Source organism: Scyliorhinus canicula, chromosome 8 (genome assembly GCF_902713615.1).
Source record: "Scyliorhinus canicula chromosome 8, sScyCan1.1, whole genome shotgun sequence".
Lineage (NCBI taxonomy): Eukaryota > Metazoa > Chordata > Chondrichthyes > Carcharhiniformes > Scyliorhinidae > Scyliorhinus > Scyliorhinus canicula.
This window is the reverse complement of record NC_052153.1, coordinates 157,300,797-157,321,954: the sequence shown is the minus strand read 5'-3', so window position 1 is coordinate 157,321,954 and position 21,158 is coordinate 157,300,797. Positions and strand designations below refer to the sequence as shown.

Genomic DNA, 21,158 nt, shown 5'->3' with positions numbered 1-21,158 from the left:
CTTGTACAGGTACCACCATCCCCAAAACAGTCCCAAGGAGGAATTTGCAGCCCTTCTTCCTCGACCATCTTGTCAGCCATGAATTCATCGAGGAAAACCTCCTATTTCTATACTCACTTGCATGAGGCACCAGAATTAAGCGAGAGATTATTACCTTCTGGGTCCCGTTTTTTAATCTACTTCCTCGGTTCCTAAATTCTGCCTGCAGGACCGCATCCCTTTTTCTGCCTATATCGCTGCTCCCAATGTGCACCACAATATCGGTCTGTTTGCTCTCTCCCTTCAGAATGCCCTGCAGCCGTTCAGTGACATCCCTGACCGTGGCACCAGGGAGATAACATTCCTCCTCCCCTTTTGTGCAGCAGATCCATCCATGGTGCCATGAAGTAGCTGCCGATGCTTTCCCCTAGACAGTCATCTCCCCCAACTGTATCCAAAACAGTACATCTGTTAGAAAGAGGATGGCCACAGGGGAGTCCTGCACTACCTGCCTTCCTCTACTCTGTCTGGTGGTCCATGCCTTTCTGCCCGTTCAATCTTCACCTGTGTGACCAACTCACTGAATGTGCTATCCACGACATATTCAGCATTGTGGCTGCTCTACAATGGATCCACACTCAGCTCCAGCTCAAAATGCAGTTAACCAGTAGCTGCAGTTGGACATACTTCCTGCACACATGGTCATCAGAGACAACTGAAGCTTCAATGTTTTGCCACATAGCACAGGAGAAGCATATCATGATGCAAGGTCTCCTGCCATGACTACCTTTAAGCCCCATATTTACTCCCCTTTTTAACAAAATATTATGCTTATATAAGAATACTATTAACTTAACCCCCCTACCTACTCTTTTCACTCATACTACTTTATTATAATGACCTGTACTTTCATTTATTTGTGTTGCTTCCCAGTTAAACACTTCTTCCAAAAAAAAACTTTTAAAATCACTACTGCTTGTCTGCAACGCTAACAATGAGAACACTGTTCCCAGACTGCTTCACTGTGACGCTGACAGCGAGGACACTGTTCCCAGACTGCTTCACTGTGACGCTGACAGCGAGGACACTGTTCCCAGACTGCTTCACTGCGACACTGACTGCGAGGAGATTTTCCCAGTACACTTCACAGCGATGCTGACAGCGAGGACACCATTCCCAGACTACTTCACTGCAATGCTGACAGCGAGGACACAGTCTCAGACCGCTTCACTGTGACGCTGAGAGAGAACACCTAGACTGCTTCACTGTGACACTGACTGCGAAGACACCGTTCCCAGATTGCTTCAGTGCAACTCTAACAGCGAGGACACTGTTTCCACACTGCTTCACTGTGATGCTGTGAGGATACTGTTCCCAGACTGTTTCACTGTGACACTGACTGCAAGGATGCAGTCCCCAGACTGCTTCACTGTGATGCTGACAGCAAGGACACCATTCCCATATGTACAAGTTGATAGAAGCTTTAACCATAGTTTCGATGTGCGAAAGACTCAACAACCATGTAACGGAGAAAATTTCTCAACCCGGGAATGATCACAAGCACTACCACTGTGAAATAGAGATTTTGCTTCAGCTTCAATAAGCACAGAACCCATTCGGCCCATCGAGTCTGCACCAATTATCTGAAAGAGCATCCCATCTCCCTATCCTTACAACCCCAATACCCTTTTTTGGACACAAAGGGGCGGTTTAATTCTAGGAAAAGCCCATACACAATTGAAAGTCTATTACACCTCCAATTTGAGAAGTGACTAAGACAACTCAATTCCTATGATGATCTGGATACTTGTGAGAAGCGAAATGTCCAGAAACACTCTGGACTCTGATTCTCATTGTGCATTAGTTCATGGAAGACTGCCAGAAAAGAGTGAGCTAAAAATGAATTGGGCTACGAAAGCAGAAGTGTCACTGCAAAATCGATTAGTCCAGAAATGGATCATCCAGTGATACCTACTTTAACATGATTCAGAGACTTAGAGAACACATTGAAAAATAGAGAAAATATGTGATAAGCCTTAGTGATTTTCCTTGAATACATCTCAAATTTGTTCAGAACAGTTTGATATCCTTTGAGGAAAATATATACTTGGTTGAGCTCTTGATACCATGTGCTTTAAGCATAAAGTGAAGAATAATCCACCAAATGGCAAGATATGATTTTCTTTCATTGTAGCATATTTATTGCATTTTATAAATAAGCATAGCTGACTCACACCATCCACATGACTTTGTAGATAGGCTTGCTGACTCGAGGTAGATCATTCTTGAAGGTTCCATCACATGACATAGAAACACAGAAAATAGGATCATCCAACTCAATAGCCTATCCCGCCTTCCCCCCATATCCATTGATTCCCTTCGCCCCAAATTCTGTATCTAACTGCTTCCTGAAAACATACAATACTTTGGCCTCAACTACTTCCAGTGGTAATGACTTCCGCAGGCTGACCACTGTCTGGGTGAAGAAATGTCTCATCTCTGTCCTAAATGGTCTACACCAGAGCCCCAGACTGTGGCTGCTGGTTCTGGACACCCCCACCATCGGGAACATCTTTCTTGCATCTGCGCAATGTTAGAATTTTATAGGTTTCTATACAATTCTAACCTACTCAATCTTGCCTCATATGTCAGTCCCACCACCCCAGGAATCAGTCTGCTAAGCCTTCACTGCACTCACTCTATAGCAAGAATATCCTTCCTCAGATAAGGAGACCAAAACTTACATTATATTCCTCACCAAGACCCTGTATAATTGCAGCAAGACACCCCTGCTCCTGAACTTGAATCCTCTCGCAATGAAGGCCAGCATACCAAAGAACAAAGAATAATATAGCACAGGAACAGGCCCTACGACCCTCCAAGCCTGTGCCGACCATGCTGCCTGCCTAAACTAAAACCGTCTGCACTTACAGAGTCCATAATCTTACATTCCCACCCTATTCATATATTTGTCTACATGTCCCTTAAATGCCACTATCGTACCTGCTCTCACCAACAACCCCAGGCAGCGCATTTCATAAATTTACCAAGCTGTGTAAAAAACAGCTGTTCTAAACTTTTCCCCATGCACTTTAAAACTATGTCACCTCGCACATCGGTTCTAAACTTCTCCCTATGCACTTTAAAACTATGTCCCCTAGTATTTGACTGTCCTAAGCTAGGAAAGGGCATCTAACGATCCACTCTGTCCATGCCACTCAATCTTGTAGACTTCTATCAGGTCACCGCTCAATCTCCGTCGTTCCAGTGAGAACCAGGGTTTATCTAACCTCTCCTCATAGCCAATGCCCTCCATACCAGACAACATCCTAGTAAACCGCTTCTGTACCCTTTCCAAAGCATCCATATCCTTCTGGCAGTGTGGCAACCATAATTGTACACAATTTTCCAAATGAGGTCTAACTAAGGTCCTATTCAGCTGCAACATGACTTTTCAATTTTTATATTCAATGTCCCGACCGATGAAGGCCAGCATGCCATATACCTTCTTGACCACCTTATGTACATACATTGCAACTTTCAGTGATCGGTGGACTTGTATGCACAGATCTCTCTGCCTGTCAGTACTAACAAGAGTTCTGCCATTTATTGTGTAATTCCTACATGCATTGGACCTTCCAAAATGCATTACCTCACATTTCTCCGGATTAAACTTCATCTGCCATTTCTCCGCCCAAGACTCCAACCAGTTTATATCCTGCTGTATCCTCTGACAATCCTCTTCACTATCCGCAACTCCACCAATTTTCGTGTCGTCTGCAAACTTATTAATCAGACCAGCTACATTTTCTTCCAAATCATTTAAATACACCATGAACAACAAAGGCCCCAGAACTGATCCTTGTGGAGTGCCGCTAGTCACAGCCTTCGCTTCATAAAAGCACCCTTCTATTGCTACCCTGTCTTCTGTGCCCAAGCCAGTTCAGTATCCAACTTGCCAGCTCTCCTCTGATCCCATGTGACTTCACTTTTTGTACCAGTCTACCATGACGTGCCTTGTTAAAGGCTTTACGGTAGTCCATGTATACAACATCTACGGCCTTTCCCTCATCTATCATCTTTGTCACTTCCTCAAAAAACTCGATCAAATTAGTGAGGCACGACCTCCCCTTCACAAAACCGTGCTGTCCATCACTAAAAAGTCCATTTGTTTCCAAATGTGAGTAAATCCCATCTCTTAAGAATCTTTTCCAATAGTTTCCCTACCACTGACGTAAGGCTCAACAGCCTATAATTTCCTGGATTATCCCTGCTGCCCTTCTTAAACAATGGAACAACATTGGCTACTCTCCAATCCTCTGGAACGTCACCTGGAGCCAATGAGGATATAAAATTTACTGTCAAGGTCCAGCAATTTCCTCCTTTGACTCCTCAGTATTCTAGGGTAGATCCCATCAGGCCCTGGGGATTTATCTACTTTCATGCTTTTTAAGATGCCCAACACATCCTTTTTATTATCAACATGACTCAGAATATCTCCACACTCCACCCTATACTCCTTATCCACCAAGACCTTCTTTTTGGTGAATACTGAGACAAAGTATTCATTTAGTATCTCCCTCATTTCTTCTGGTTCCATACATAGATTCCCTCCAATATATTCGTATTCTTTGCCTCCTGCCGCACCTGCATGCTTCAGTGACTGGTGTACGAGTACACCCAAATCTCGTTGCACATTCCCTCTTCCTAATTTATGGCCATTCTGACAAGAGTCTACCTTCCCATTTTTGTTGCCAAATTATACTGCATCTGCTGTTCATTTGCCCACTCACTCAACTTGCCCAAATCCCACTGAAGGATCACCCTCCCACCCAACTTGATGCTAAGGGGATGGTTTAGTGCAGTGGGCTAAACAGCTGGCTTGTAAAGCAGAATAAGGCCAGCAGTGTGGGTTCAATTCCCATGCCAGCTTCCCCGAGCAGGCGCCGGAATGTGGCGATTAGGGGCTTTGCACAGTAACTTCAGTTAAAGCCTACTTGTGACAATAAGCGATTTTCATTTCATTTTCATCTGCAAATTTGGAGATATTACATTTTGTTCCCTCATCTAAATAATTTATATATGGTGTGAATATCTGAAGTTCTAGCACGATACGTGGTACCCCACTAATCACTGTCTGCTAATTTGAAAAAGACCCGTTCATTTCTGCCGTTTCCTACCTGCCAAACAGTTTTCTATCCATCTCAATACACTACCCCAAAGTCAATGTGCTTTATTTTTCCATGCTAATGTCTTATGTGGGACTTTGTCAAAAGCCTTCTGAAAGTCCAAATAAACCACATCCCATAGAACTATAGAAGTTACAGCACAGGAGGCCACCATTTGGCCCATCTTTTCTATGCCAGCCAGAGGACACCCAGGTTTTCTCCCGTGTTACTCATCAGCAGATAAACCTTTAATTTCTGGAGACTCCAGAACAATTTCTGAGTGTGATAGCATTAATTGTGGAACACCCAAAACAAATACTTGCATTATTATGGAATATCAGACCACAATTTTCTAGTTTGAATTTTATGTTTCCAAAGCAATATTATTTTTTTCACATGACCAGCAACAGGAAGGTAGAGGATAAATAAATAAATAATCTTTATTATTGTCACAAGTAGGCTTACATTAACACTGCAGTGAAGTTACTGTGAAAAGCCCCCTGTCACCACACTCCAGCGCCTGTTCAGGTACACTGAGGGAGAATTCAGAATGTCCAATCCACCTAACAGCCCGTCTTTCGGGACTTGTGGGAGGAAACCGGAGGAAACCCAGGCAGACACAAGGAGAACATGCCGACTCCACACAGACAGCGACCCAAGCCAGGAATCAAACTTGGGACCCTGGCGACGTGAGGCAATAGTGCTAACCACTGTGCCACCGTACCACATTGTAAATGACAAAAAAACCTCCTCAGAAAGTTGACTCAAATATTGTCTTTTTGGAAAAGCATACCACACCTGTCACGTCGACAAAGAGATGCAGAATAGTTAATAGGTACACAGTTAAGAATTACTCCACCAGTACTTTCAAAAAAATCTCAACTTTGCATGGTCATACCGAGCAAGTTTCAGAGAAAGGGAGAAAGCATAAAAGACATGTCAAATTTGAGGCTACAATTCATTAGAGCAAGAGGCAACATCAACTGTGAACAGCACAGAGTGCAGTGACATACAAGACTTCCTTAACATTAATCATTGAGACACAATGAAACAGAAGTGTTTTGTGCTTGTGACGGAATCAGCCTATTAGAAGCCAACACTCCTTTCAAAAGGGCAGGGAGATCAACAGGTCATCAGAATGCAGCCACCCGAAGTGTATGTGGTTGAAGGTATGTACACCTTGTTCTGAAGCTGCTTGAACAACCTACATGGCTGAATCATTTCCAAGCTAAAAACAAAATACTACACAGACTTATCTGCACATATGCATATTTAGTAATCATGTTAAGGTTGTAGGATTGGATTGGATTTGTTTATTGCCACGTGTACTGAGGTACAGTGAAAAGTATTGTTCTGTGTACAGCCCAGACAGATCATTCCACACAGGAAAAAAATAGGGCATAAAATAGGGCATTTTAAATACACAATGTAAATACACAATCACAGGCACGGGTGAAGCAGACAGGCGTACAGTACTACTCAGTCGAGAAGATGCGTGAAGAGATCAGATCAGTCCATAAGAGTGTCATTTAGGAGTCTGGTAACAACAGGGAAGAAATTGTTTTTGAATCTGTTAGTGCACGCTCAGAATTTTGTATCTGCCGCCCGATAGAAGAACTAACAACGTTAGTTGTTAGGCAAAGAACAGCAATGTGAATAATGCATTTAAGAATATTATGAATTTTGGAACATCGGAAACAGATTTTAAAGCAGCATAATTGTGTTTAAATATTGTTTCAGATAAAGACAGACAAATGATAGGTTATTTAAATAATAATTTATACTAATTTAGGGGATCCAAACAGTAGAGATTAAGGAGCAAACTCGCATAGAGCTGCATCTGCCAAGTCAATGATCTTGCATTTCACATTTAATTTTCTCATTACTGTGTGACTAAGAGAACCCAGATGGCCACAGCATGAACCTAAATCTGTAGAATTGTTTATTTTTTGCATCTGATTTTTTATAAATTCAAATGATATAAATGAACGCAATCACTGTCACTCACCTTCTTCTCTCTCACTTTCATTGTCTTCAACTTCACTTGACTCTTCTTCAGATAGTTCATCTGTACAATCATCATCTTTGTCTGAATCTGTAATTTCTCCTTCTTCTGGTTCACTTCCAAATCCAGTCTCTTCCAATTTAACTTCAACATCCTTTTCATCATGGACACATTCTACATTTGGACTAAGTTCATGGGCTGAATCCTGATCAATATTCTCCACTTGTGTTTTTTTTTCGTTTGTTTGTTGGTTCGTCTGCCAATATCTCACTCTCTTCTGAGTCACAGGACCTGCAAGTACTTGAAGCTTTCAGCATATCAGCTTCAGTATCCTTAGAGGAAATAATAGAAATATCAAATTTCAAGGACCTGATTTGAAAGTGTTTTAATCTATTTTCCAATGATAAATGGAACGTTAAAACTTTCAATAGCCTTTGATCTTTGAACACATTTACATGCAGCAGTAAAAATAGCAGGCATGCGATGTAACATGTTTCTGTACAATGTAAAGAAAATCTCAGGTCGGTATCAGCAGTCCAATTCTTGCGTATAGTCAACTTCTGCTATTTGGATTAAGAGATGAAGTGTGATAAGATTTCATCGATAAAGGATGATGCACACTAAATAATACTGGCATCACACGTTCACTCCCTCCACCACCAGTGTAAAATGGAAGCAGTGTGTACCATTTACAAGATACTCCTTCAACAGCACCTTCCAAACTCTCAAACTCGAACACCGAGAAGGAGGAGGGCAGTTGGCACAATAGAACATAGAACATTACAGCGCAGTACAGGCCCTTCGGCCCTCGATGTTGCGCCGATCTGTGAAACCCCTTTAAAGTCCCTCTACACTATTCCCTTATCGTCCATATGTCTATCCAGTGACCATTTAAATGCCCTTAGTGTTGGCGAGTCCACTACTGTTGCAGGCAGGGCATTCCACGCCCTTACTACTCTCTGAGTAAAGAATATACCTCTGACATCTGTCCTATATCTATCTCCCCTCAATTTAAAGCTATGTCCCCTCGAGCTAGACATCACCATCCGAGGAAAAAGGCTCTCATTGTCCACCCTATCTAATCCTCTGATCATCTTGTATGCCTCAATTAAGTCATCTCTTAACCTTCTTCTCTCTAACGCAAACAGCCTCAAGTCCTTCAGCCTTTCCTCATATGATCTTCCCGCCATACCAGGCAACATTCTTGCAAATCTCCTCTGTACCCTTTCCAATGCTTCCACATCCTTCCTTTAATGCGGCGACCAGAACTGCATGCATTACTCCAAGTGCGGCCGCACCAGAGTTTTGTACAACTGCAACATGACCTCATGGCTCCAAAACTCAATCCCTCTACCAATAAAAGCTAACACACCATACGCCTTCTTAACAACCCTCTCAACCTGGGTGGCAACTTTCAGGGATCTTTGTATATGGACACCGAGATCTCTCTGCTCATCCACACTACCCCACCTGCAGATTTTCTTCCAATTCACACACCATTTCGACTTGGAAGTATATAATTCCTTCAATGTTGCTGGTTCAAAATTTTGGAACTCCCTAACAGCACTGTGGGTGTACCTACACCATAGACTGCAGCAGTTCAAGAAAGCAACTTGCCACCACCTCAAGGGCAATTAGAGATGGGCAATAAATGCTGGCCTTCCAGCAATGCTCACACCCAATGAGCTGAAAAGAACACCACATGATTGACAGTGTGATAGAGAACACAGAAGAAATTTTCATAGTAAAAGTCACTCAGGAAAAATAAAGATTAATTATGTTCATTGAGATTTACTGCATTTTTCTGCATTAATTGTTTGTTTGACTACTTTAGACGTATTCCAGGAACAATAGGCATTTGTTATGTTTTATAGAAAGGAAAGTGGATGGTTAAATATCAGGGTGCATTGAACTAATGGAAACAAGCCTAGAAAATGTTCCTATTCATATACATAAATAAACAATAATGCACAGATCTGTCCTGGATGACGCTGCCTAACTTGCTGCGCAGTTCCAGCATTCTGTTTTTAGGCATGTTCTAGATCAGTGTTTTTGAAACTTTTTTCCCAGGACACACTTTTACCAACCAGCCAACCTTTGTGGCCCACATTGGCCAACCTTCGCGACACACCATTTCCACTTACATTTAATGTAGCAGGTGAGCCTGCTTGATCCTCACGATCTCACTCCAATCGGGTTCGTAGGAGGAGAGGGCAAAGTGCATATCACATTGAGTTCGGTCTTCATCTTTGTGAGGACGGAAAATCCAACCTTGCACATGTAGGTCGTTGTGAAGGGCAATAGCAACAAAATGCTTGTTTTACTCAGCACCGGATACGCCTCGGAGATGCTAATCCAGAATGCTAACAGCCTCATGGACTTGTGGTGTGTTTTTAATGTGCTGTCACAGATGAAGCGGAGAAGTTCAGTTTCTTCATTTGGAGTCAGCTGTAAGTTAATAATTGACTGTTGATCGGTGCCGCTAGATGCGACTGAATAAGGCTGGCCAGTCTATTGACAGTTCCCTTACTAACACTGTTTTCTTTGATGTGTCGTAGCAGTGTGGGGACCATGTAGTAGTTTTGGCTTTGTATTCGCACTTGCCAAACTTTCAATTACTTTTGGAAAGCACTAATTTCTTCACAGTGCCGAAAGCAATCATCATCCTTCCCTTGCAATTTGAGCTTCAGTTCATTTAGAATTGAAAAGATGTCTACAAGGTAAGACATAGTTTGCATCCAACTCTCATTTGCCAGTACTTCCCTGCATATAACAGGCTTTGCATCCTGATTTGCATTGGCACAATTAACAAAGACATAACTCAGAAAAACATCTTTATATTGCTTTGTTCCCAAGTTCAGTTTCTTCTTAATGGGCAGTTCGCTGGAGGCCTTGGAGCTCTGTTACAGCTCACACCAGCACTGCTATCTCCTGCCGTGGGCTCTCCAGTTGTGAGATCCTGGCCTGTTTGTGTCTCTGGCCCTCTCTTCCTTATTACAAACAGATCCACCTTTAGTTGTTTACAGTCATGATGCCTTGCTAGCTGGCAGCTACAAAAGGGAAGAAGTTCTCCTCCGTGGTTTCACGCCCAAAGCACGGGCCTACAGGGCGTGTGACGTAAGTGTACGCGCTGGGCGCGTGACCTGTTCTTTGCAGCCACTTCTGGCGGGAAGACTCCATCGTTCCTAGTCAAAGGCCAGTCGCAGCCGGCATTCTCAACTTGAAAGCCAGTCGTGGCTGGAAATCTTGAAGGCCAGTTGCGGCCATTGTGTGCTCCTCCCACGTTTGGGAATGCGGTGACCGATCGCTCTGTGACCCTCCCAATATGCACCCTGTTTTCAAAGCAGGCTTACTGTAGGTCTCCCTTTCATTTCGATTTATTTAAAATAAAAGGGCAACATGATTTGAGGTACAGATCTACTTAGCCTGTGCGTCAAGAAGAACCAAGGCCAATGCTGATCACAACAGTATTACTGTTAATTCCAGACCATAATAATATAGCAATACAAGGTGACTGACAGCTTTGATGAATGTAAATATATAATTAGAACAGATTCTTATTTTTAATTAAAACAAAATTAAAGTACACCCACAGAGGGCGGCAGTAAGAAGTGGCTGAGGAGGATTCTGGGAGAAGTCAGCTCGCTCAGCACAACTGAGAAAGGAATCACAGAGGGCCCAGTGTCAAAGAACGGTAAAGCCCCAAATATTACATTGCTGTAGTGTTTTCATCCTTCACTCTTCCTCAAACCAAACAAAAAGAGAGGCTGTTAGATAATTGTTTGTGGCTTAGGAACGGCAGAGCCTCAGCAGTGTGCATCATCTTGATCAGTAAAGATTTGAACAAAGAACAAAATACAGCACAGGAACATGACCTTCGGCCCTCCAGGCCTGCGCCGATCCGAGTCCCATCTAGACCAACCGCCTGTAGCTCCTATGTTCATATACCTATCCAGATAAGTCTTAAAGGTCGCTAATATATCTGCCTCTACCACCTCATTTGGAAGTGCATTCCAGGCCACCACCACACTCTGTGTAAAAACTCCCCCCCCACATCTCCATTGAACCTGCCCCCCCCCCCCCCCCCCCCCCCCCCGCCACCCACCCTCACCTTGAACCTGTTGCCCCTTGTGATTTTCAATTCCGCCCTGGGAAAAAGCCTCCAACTGTTTACCCTATCTATACCCCTAATAATTTTTTTAAATTCTGTCAGGTCATCCCTCAGCCTCCATCTCTCTTGGGAGAACAATCCCAGTTTATTTCATCTCTCCACATAGCTAATATCCTCCATACCAGGCAACATCCTTTTCTGTACTCTCTCCAAAGCCTCCATGTCTTTCTGGTAATATGGTGACCAGAATTGGACACAGTATTCCAAATGTGGCCTAACCAACGTTCTATATAACTGTAACATAATTTTTGAGCTTTTATACTCGATACCCCGTCCTAGGAAGGCAAGCATGCCTTATGTGTTCTTTACTACCACTTCCACCTGTGCTGCCACTTTTAAGGATCTGTGGACCTGCACGCCCAGATCTGTGTCGCTATGCTCCTGAAACTTCCGTCATTTATTTTATAGCTCCCACCTGAATTGGATCTACCAAAATGCATCACCTTGCATTTTATCGGGTTAAATTCCATATCTGCAAGAAGTGCCAGAGAGTCGCAGTCCTTGAACAACATGTGGCTGATTTAGATCAGCCAACCTTCACTGCGTAGCATAGAAAAGGGAGCGAGGTTTCTGGAACAGTTGTACCAGATCTAACAGGTATGAAATTTTTGATGCCTAAGAGGTGATAAACATGACTGAATCAGGCGTGGATGACTTGAGGGAAAATCACATTACCATAGTGCCTGAGGCTATTATGGGAAAAGAGAGGGAGGCTGGTAGGCAGATTAGAAAGGTGTTAGTAGTGGGTGACTCAATAGTTCGAGGGATAGACAGTCTAGTTTGCAGCCAAGATCATGAGACCCTATGGTCTGTTGCCTCCTGGATGCAAGGGTTCGGGACATAATGGATTGGCTGGACAAACCTCTGGAAAGGATGGGTGAACAACCAGAGATTGTAATTCACGTGGGAGCCAACAACATAGTGAGGGACAGTTTCAAGGCCAGTTTCAGGAGTTAGAACATAGAATTTACAGTGCAGAAGGAGGTCATTCGGCCCATCGAGTCTGCACCAGCCCTTGGAAAGAGCACCCTACTTAAGCCCATGCGTGCCTCCACCCTATCCCCATAACCCAGTAACCCCACCCACCCTTTTTTGGACACCAAGGGCAATTTATCATGGCCAATCCACCTAACCTGTACAAAGATGCATGCCAGAATAATAATAGCAATAGAAATCAGGAAGAGTATCTCAAATGCAGGAGAGAGACTAAGGCTGGAATAAGGAAGGCTAAGAGGAAGCATGAGGAAAGGATGGCAGGCTGCGCTAAAACAAATAGCAAATTGTTCTTCAAACACATCAGTGACAAAAGAGTAGTGCCCATAAGGGATAAGCAGAATAAACTGCTCACTGAAGCGGAGGGTATGGCAGTAGTATTAAATGAGTACTTTGCTTGTCTTTACCAAATTAGAAGATGTTGACAATGGCACAGTTGAAAATGTGGGTGTTGAGCAACTGAACAGTATAATGATAGATAAGGAAAGGTGCTAAAAAGGCTTTCAGCACTGCAGGTAGAGAAGTCGCCAGGCCCGATGGGATGCATCCTAGATTGCGGAGAGAAGCAAGGGAGCATATTGCGAAGCCATTGACAGAGTTTCCGTATCTCTCTGAACACAGGATTAGTCCCGGGGGACTGGAGGATTGCAAATGTGACGCCTTTGTTTTAATAAGGGACAAAGGATAACGCAGAAAGCCATAGACCTGTCAGCTTGACATCAAAAGGGAAAACTGATGGAGGCTATGATATGGGATGAGATAAATATACTTAGAGAAAAATAAGTTAATACGAGAAATGCAACATGGCTTTGTCAAGGACAGGTCATGTCTAACAAATTTAATTGAGTTCTTTGACGGGGTGACATAGGCAGTGGTTGAATGTAGTGTCGTAGATGTTGTATATTTGGACTTTCAGAAAGCATTTGATACGGGTGCGACATGGCAGGTTGGTTAGTAAATTAAAATGTTTGGGATTGATGCGTCCTTGGCAGCATGGATTAGAAGTTTGCTAAAAGATAGAAAATATAGATGGGCATTTCTCAGATTGGAGACAAGTTGAAAGTGGTGTTCCCCAGGGCTCAGTGTTGGGACCTTTGCTTTTTCTGATTTACATAAATAATTTAGAGGTCGATCTTGAGGGCAGAATCTTCAAATTTGCAGATGATACTAAGCTAGGGATAACAGTGAATTGTGAGGCTGACGTTGAGCAACTTCAGAGGGACATTGACAAGTTGGCCAAATGGGCAGACACCTGGCAGATGAACCTCAATGCAGAACAATGTGAGATAAATATGCATTTTGGTAGAAGAAACATGGGGAGACGATATAGGTTCAATGGTACAACTTTTGAGGGGAATACAGGAGCAGAGGGACCTCAGGGTTCAAGTGCATAATTCTCTGAAGGTGGCCAGGCAAGTTGAAACAGCTTTTAGGAAGACTAATAGGATCCTTGGGTTTATAAATAGAGTATAAAAGCAACGAAGTGATGCCACATCTGTACAGATCATTGGTCAGACTACATTTGGAATATTGTGTTCAGTTCTCGGTACCTTATTTAAGGAAGGATGTTAAAGCCCTGGAGACGTGCAGAGCAGATTTGCGAGAATGATACCAGGAATGAGGAATGTTAGGACAAGGAAACATTGGAGAAATTGGGCTTGTTCTCCTTGGAGCAGAGAAGATTAAGAGGTGACCTTATTGAGGTGTTCAAACTTCTGAACAAATTTGACAGGGTAATGAAGGATATTATGTTTCCACCAGTTGGTATGTCAGTGACGAAGGGGGTCACAATTTCAAGATGATCAGCAAGACAGCTAGGAGTGAGATAAGAAACTTCTTTATTCAGAGTTGTTCGGATTTGGAATGTGCTGCCTGGGAGAGTGATGGAGGCGATTTCCAAAGGAGGTTTCAAAAGAGCTGGATACATGTTTGAAAGTGATGAATTTAGATAATAAAGATTATTATTGTGATCATAGAGGGCTGCGGAGGTAGGGCTGGAGAATGGGACTAGCTGGGTAGCTCTTTTGGGAGCCGGCGTGGACACAATGGGCTGAATGGTCTCCTTCTGTCCTGTAAATTTGGGCGGCAGTGTAGCACAGTGGTTAGCACTGTTGCTTCACAGCAGCAGGCACCCAGATTCGATTCCCAGGTTGGTTCACTGTGCGGAGTCTGCACGTTCTCCCCATGTGTGTGAGATTCCTCCGGGCGCTCCAGTTTACGCCCACAAGTCCCCAAAGACGTCCTTGTTAGGTGAATTGGATGTTCTGAATTCTCCCTCAGTGTACCCAAACAGGTGCCCGTGTGTGACGAGTGAGGGATTTTCACTGTAACTTCATTGCAGTGTTAATGTAAGCCTACTTGTGACACTAACACTAATAAAGATTATTATAAAAGTAACAAGATAACTTCATTTGGCCTTTGGTTTAGCTCACTCGGCTAAATCGCTGGCTTTGAAAGCAGACCAAGCAGGCCAGCAGCACGTTTCGATTCCCGTTCCAGCCTCCCCGGACAGGCGCCGGAATGTGGCGACTAGGGGCTTTTCACAGTAACTTCATTGAAGCCTACTCGTGACAATAAGCGATTTTCATTTTTTCATTTAAGATCTAGGTAACCCACTGATTCACAATCTTAACAACTCCATCATGGCCAAACAACTTGATAATAGTATACTGCCCAAGATGGACCAGGACATATGCTGCAGAGAATGTGGTTACTGTGAGAATTAAAAGATGCAGAGGAATGTACAAGTCTTGAATAAATGCTTCCCTCCCTCGATAACATAATTTCTCCAGTAACTTCAGTGACGATTAGGTAGCATCATATAAATACTTTACAAGGCAATATGCTGAAGCATAAATACTGCAGAGGTGGGAAATCCAGAAATGACAAAAGCTGGAAACACTCGGCAGGTCCTATCCTCTACGTTAAGTGTGAGCTCAGGGTGGTTCTCCCCCTTTGCGGAAGTCTTCTTTGAAAGACCTGTTGTCAAATAAATACTATCCATCCCACTCTGCCCAATTGAAACCCCACTGTATAAGATAACATTCCTCTCTTCTAAAAGTGAGTTCTGAACAATATTAATTTTTAAGGCCTATTGAGCTTCATATTTATAATCTTTTTTTGATATTCTCAAGTGAAAGCTCCAAAATTTGGACTGGAGGCATCTTTATTAATTCTGTATCCCTATCACAAAACATTCTCATTTCATGAGACCATATTACTTGTGTGAAAGGATTTCTCAGTTTTTTTGTACCACATCAAGTTTTCAATGCTGAATCCAAGATAATGGAAAGCAAACAATTAATAAACAATAGAAGAACAATGCAGGGGGTGATTAATGCCTCAAAGGTAGTATTACGTACCTCTGCAAGCCATCTGTTGATTAAGTATTGTTATATTACGGGTTCACTATATTTGCAATCTGTTTGGCGTGAATAATTAATAGTTCAGTTCCCTCATTACCTACTGTAGCTCAGTGCAACAGATATCTATTTTTTTTTCATTAGTCTACCTGTTGCTGATTTTGACCATCCCAAAGAAGAAATCTTCAATTTAGCCATTGATTCTGTCATATGCAGCACCTGGGGACAGGAGGAACATAATCTAATGAGCAGTTGGACATTTGAAAAAACCAAAGGCCCTGGCAGAGCATTGGTGTGTTAATGCTCATTACCAGAGACAGTGCAACATGGGTCCTGATCCGACTTGACTGAAAACAATTGAAGGGACAAGTCACATCTGAGCAGGATCTGGGCATCTTCTGTCCCTTGGCTGCAGGAAGTACTGGCAATGGCCTTGTTGTACACCTGTCCTTACCTGTAAACGATTATTGGATCGACAAGTGAGTCAATGGTTATGGAGTACAGGCAAGTAAGTGGAGATATGGGCAGCATGGTGGCATTCTGGTTACAACATCTGCTACACAGCACCACGGAGCCGGCTTCAATTCTGACCTTGGGTGACTATGTGGCATTTGCACTTTTTTTCCCCCGTGTCTGCGTAGGTTTCCTCTGGGTGCTACAGTTTCCTCCTACAGTCCGAAGATGTGCAGGTTAGGTGGACTGGCCATGATAAATTGCCCTTTAGTGTCCAAAAAATTAGGTGGGGTTAATGGGTTACGGGGATGGGGTGGGGGCATGGGCCTCGATGGGGTACTCATTTGGAGGGTTGGTGCAGACTCGATGGGCAGAATGGCCTCTTTCTGCACTGTCTTGATTCTATGATCAGCCATGATCATATTGAATGGGGGAGCAGGCTGAATGGCCTAAGCCTGCTCCTAGTTCTTATTATCTTTTTAAAATGCTACATTAGGCAAAACATGAAAATGGAAAAAAATTATGAAAAAAATGGAAATGCATATCTATAAACAAAAATGAAAAAACATTTCCACTCAAGTCCATTTGAAATTAACAATTTTAGGTGGCATGCACAAATCATGTGTATAAGCCATTGACTGCTTTTACCCAAAATGTTGTCCCATCATGAAGACTAATAGACGAAGAACTGATATATATCTTTCACAAGTTTCTGCTGGCTGTAATATTGTCATGTTCCAATAATCATTCTGCAAAATGGAACTGTAATGTTATTCCAATTGAGATTGAAGGACAATAATACTTGACGGTTGCAGTTAATGATGTGACAGGACACACTGTTCTGGCTCACCAAATTATGTTCTCTCTTAGAATACAACATATCCTCAGGTCTGGAAATAGCATTGTGGTGAACTGTCATCTGACATTTACAAGAAACTTGGAAAAGCCAGCAGAAAATGTTGCAAGAGAGGCAGCTATAATGAATCATGTCAATGGAAGAAAACAGAGCACACATTGTGCCATTTACCAGGGTGACAGGTCTAGACCATATTCATGCTCGACTCCTAAAAGTTGCTCTAGGGTTGTCCGTGTGGAGTTTGCACATTCTCTCCGTGTCTGCGTGGGTTTCACCCCCACAACCCAAAAATGTGCAGGTTAGGTGGATTGCCCACGCTAAATTGCCCCTTAATTTGAAAAAAATAATTGGGTATTCTAAATTAATTTTTTTAAAGTTACTCTAGGGATAGAAATAGAATGAGGAAAAATAATAATGGCCCTGAAAAATATCACTCTCAAGAATCATCAATATCCTTTCCTGGCTGGGGAAGAGGACTGTTCGTGGCACACCTACACTTGGGTAGATGGGAGCACTGCTGCTGTTTCTATATACAACACAGGATCCACTGGATTGAAAGCTACCAAAAAATCTTGTTGATATTGGCCCTTAAAATGGTTCCTCGGATACTTGCAGCAGACACTTTAAATGCTTTGGAGACTTGCAGTTCAATAAGAAAGGAACAAGCTAGCTTTCTTTTGCATTAGGGATGTGATGTGGAGGGCAGGTTATAGCTTTATGCAAGATGCCAGAACATTAGACAGCTCAGGGCAAGCGTACAGCCCGAGGTTTCTTCGTTTTTTATAATGCTTTCTATTCAATGTTCCGTATCGTTTGGCAATATGGCTCGACATGGGGCGGGATTCTCCGGCTGCGTCCGCATGGCGACCGGAGAATCCCATCCGAGGTGAATGAACAATGGTCATTGTCCAGGTTTCACCCGTGACGTTCTTGCGACAAGCAGTGCCGAGGATCCAGCCCTTTGTTTCAAAAGGAGGTCTCAAAGATGGTGATTTCAAACTGTTGATTTATATTGCTATTTGGCTGCTTTGTTTTTTCTTCTTCTGATTGAAAACTATGAGCATGTGGCATAGCGGACATGTGCCCCAACAGTCCTTTTTCACTGTTCAGAATTCAGGTAATGGAGGGGCATCTTTCAGTCCACTTGTGAGATCTAGGACCGAGCTGAGAGTTGAACTTTGTTGTAAAAACAGGGGGTGGCGAGAGAGCACACGGGTCCTGTTCACATTATCCTGCCACTGAGCAGTCTGGAAGAGTAGTCAACCACATAGCAAGCATATTTCTTTGCCAAAAACTTCACACGAAGACTGGAATAAACCAGCTGGTGTTGAATAAATCTGGTACACGGAATTGGACCTGGAGATTTAGCTTTCAAGGTGACTAGCAGGTTTTAAGCTGTCCTTTTTAGGTCCTTGCATCACACCAGAAACACACTAGTCATATAACTGACAAGGAAATGCTGAAGGTTGGGTCAACTGCTGCTAGAAGGCACCAGCTGGAGCCCGTGATTGAGAACTTGGTTATTTTATTCACTGTTTGATGTGAACCATGATTGGGTTGCAGAAGGAAAGACTGGTGCAACTATTCAAGGGAGTGTTCAGAGCGATATTGGCAATTATGAATTTTATCACAAGCCATACTATTCACCATGCTGCCTGTAAGGAGTTCCTAATATCTGCAGTGACTAGCACATATTTAGTATTTATCTAATCCAAAAGTGGCACGGTTTCTTGCTAAACGTTTATAATGCTACACCATGATGTTCCCAAAGCTGGGCCATTTTGAAAGTTTCTAACGAATCTCAGAGTCATAGAGACCTGCAGTACAAGGCCCTTCGGCCCATCACACCTGCATTGGTCAAAATCAACCATCGAACTATTCTAATCTCTGGAAATACTTCAGTAAAACTGGGATTCAAATGGAATTTTAGGACAAATTCCAATTCTTCTAACTAAGTGGATGCTGAAGTATGAAAAATGAAAATAATCTCACCAAATCATTGTAATGTAGCTTTGTTAAGCTTTCAGAAAATATTAAAAACGATTACATTTTCTGTGCACAGATAACGGTGAGACATCACTACTGATGAGGGAGATTAACACTGAAATCAGAATATCAGAATAAGGCTACTGAAAAGTCATGGGAGTAATTTACAACATAAATGTGTACAGAAAACTACGTGGATCTTAATAGACTAATGAGTTTGAACTCTTAAAAAGACAATTAGTTTCTTCCTCTAATGTGCATATTTGCAGGCTGAATTACACTCATTTTGATCTCGGCTGCAGGAAGGACAACTAAATGTAGCATACCTTCTTCTCTTCCTTTGATGAAAGTTTTTCCACTCCTTTACGTTTCTTCTTAACCTTTTTCGCTGTATCTGTTGTGCAGTATGCCAGTAGATCCACTCGAGAATGAAACTGATACAGGCCACTGTCAGCATCATAATAATAGTAAATTCCAGTGCTTGGGTCATAGTAAAGTTGATTTTCCTTAACAATAAAAACAAATGTTTGGTTACAAGTTCTGGTAACATACTGGTGTGTCAACATGCTTCTCCAGAGTGATAATAGGCAAGTCTACATTTAGAAAAGTGATTCTAAACGGAAAACTATGTTTACAGTGGGGAGAAAAAGGATCAGACAGGGGCCAGATAGTTTTTACTGACGCTGAATAAATGGGCAGACCAGCCACCAGCACATCTCAAGTGGGATTAGCCGAGAGCAAGCAACTGCTTGTTCTTTCTGGTTGGAATGGGGCCAGAGGTGGTAAGAGAGAGGAAAAAAGATGATGGGAATGTTTAAAGAAGTGACACTAATAAACAATGCATCCGTTTTTTAGTTACTTTATGCCCTCACCCTACCTGTCCTGAACTACTGACCCATTGCCGGGTACACTTTCATGATGGCAATTATTCTTTTTTTTTAAACAAATTTAGAATACCCAATTATTTTTTTTCCAATTAAGGGCAATTAAGCGTGGCCAATCCACCTACCCTCACATCTTTGGGTTGTGGGGGTGAGACCCACATAGACATGGGGAGAGTATGCACTCTACACAGTGACCGAGGGCCGGGATCAAACCTGGGTCCTCCGCACCGTAGGCAACAATGCTAACCACTGCACCAATGTGCCTGCCTTGCTGACCATTATTCTGTGTGAAACAGCGAGCAAACTATTTTGAATATGAGACATAACAGCTATCTGCTTCTATCATTAGATAACATTCAGAGACATGCATCTTCCAACAGTGTGTGGTTGAAAACGGTCAGTAATAGGACTCTAGACAATTCCTTCCTTTCTAACTCGAGTACTGATTCCAACTTTAGTGCCTCTACACTAATTAACAGCTTTGTGAGCAGACTATGGGTCAAACTGCCAATCAATCCTAGGAATTTTCTCGTCTGTAAGGCTCAGCTACTCATTGTTGGAAGGTCACTGGGCTATCAGGGAAGTGCAGTAATGTATTACTAAACATTTCCAGAATTACCATTGTATCTTTTTTTTTCAAAATGACAAATGCGTCCAAATTTGAAATTATAAATGGTATTGAAAATTTACAGTAGTCGGTTACACTTAATAGTGGTGCTCACAATTCTGAAGATTTTAGTAGATAGGTAGCAGCCATTCCACTGGCACGAAGACTGGTAACCCAAGGACATAGATGCGGCATGGTGCAGTGGTTAGCACTGCTGCCTCTAAACGTCAAGGACCTGGGATCGATTCCCACCTTGGGTCACTGTGTGGCGTTTACACTTTCTCCCCATGACTGCATGGGATTCCTCCGGGTGCTCCAGTTTCCTCCCACGGTCCAAAGATGTGCAGGCTAGGTAGATTGGATATGCTAAATTGCTCCTTTGGGTGAGGTTACAGTGTGGGGGATAGGGCCTAGGTAGGGTGGTTTATTAAAGCGTCGGTGCAGGGTGGCGCAGTGGGTTTGCCCTGTTGCCTCACGGTGCCGAGGTCCCAGGTTCAATCCCGGCTCTGGGTCACTGTCCGTGTGGATTTTGCACATTCTCCCCGTGTTTGCGTGGGTTTCGCCCCCACAACCCAAAGATGTGCAGGATAGGTGAATTGTCCACTCTAAATTGCCCCTTAATTGGAAAAAATGAATTGGGCACTCTAAATTTATTTTTAAAAAGCATCGGTGCAGACTAGGTGGTCCGAATGGC

The 21,158-nt window shown here is 42.9% G+C and overlaps 1 protein-coding gene across 1 annotated transcript in view; it reads right to left on the bottom strand.

Moving 5' to 3' along the window:
* Positions 1–21,158, bottom strand: part of aggf1 (angiogenic factor with G patch and FHA domains 1) — a 68,274-nt gene that overhangs the window by 22,229 nt on the left and 24,887 nt on the right. The window contains 3 exon segments of the mRNA XM_038805539.1: positions 7,156–7,402; positions 7,404–7,484; positions 19,300–19,479. Coding sequence (XP_038661467.1) covers positions 7,156–7,402; positions 7,404–7,484; positions 19,300–19,479 — 508 coding nt within the window.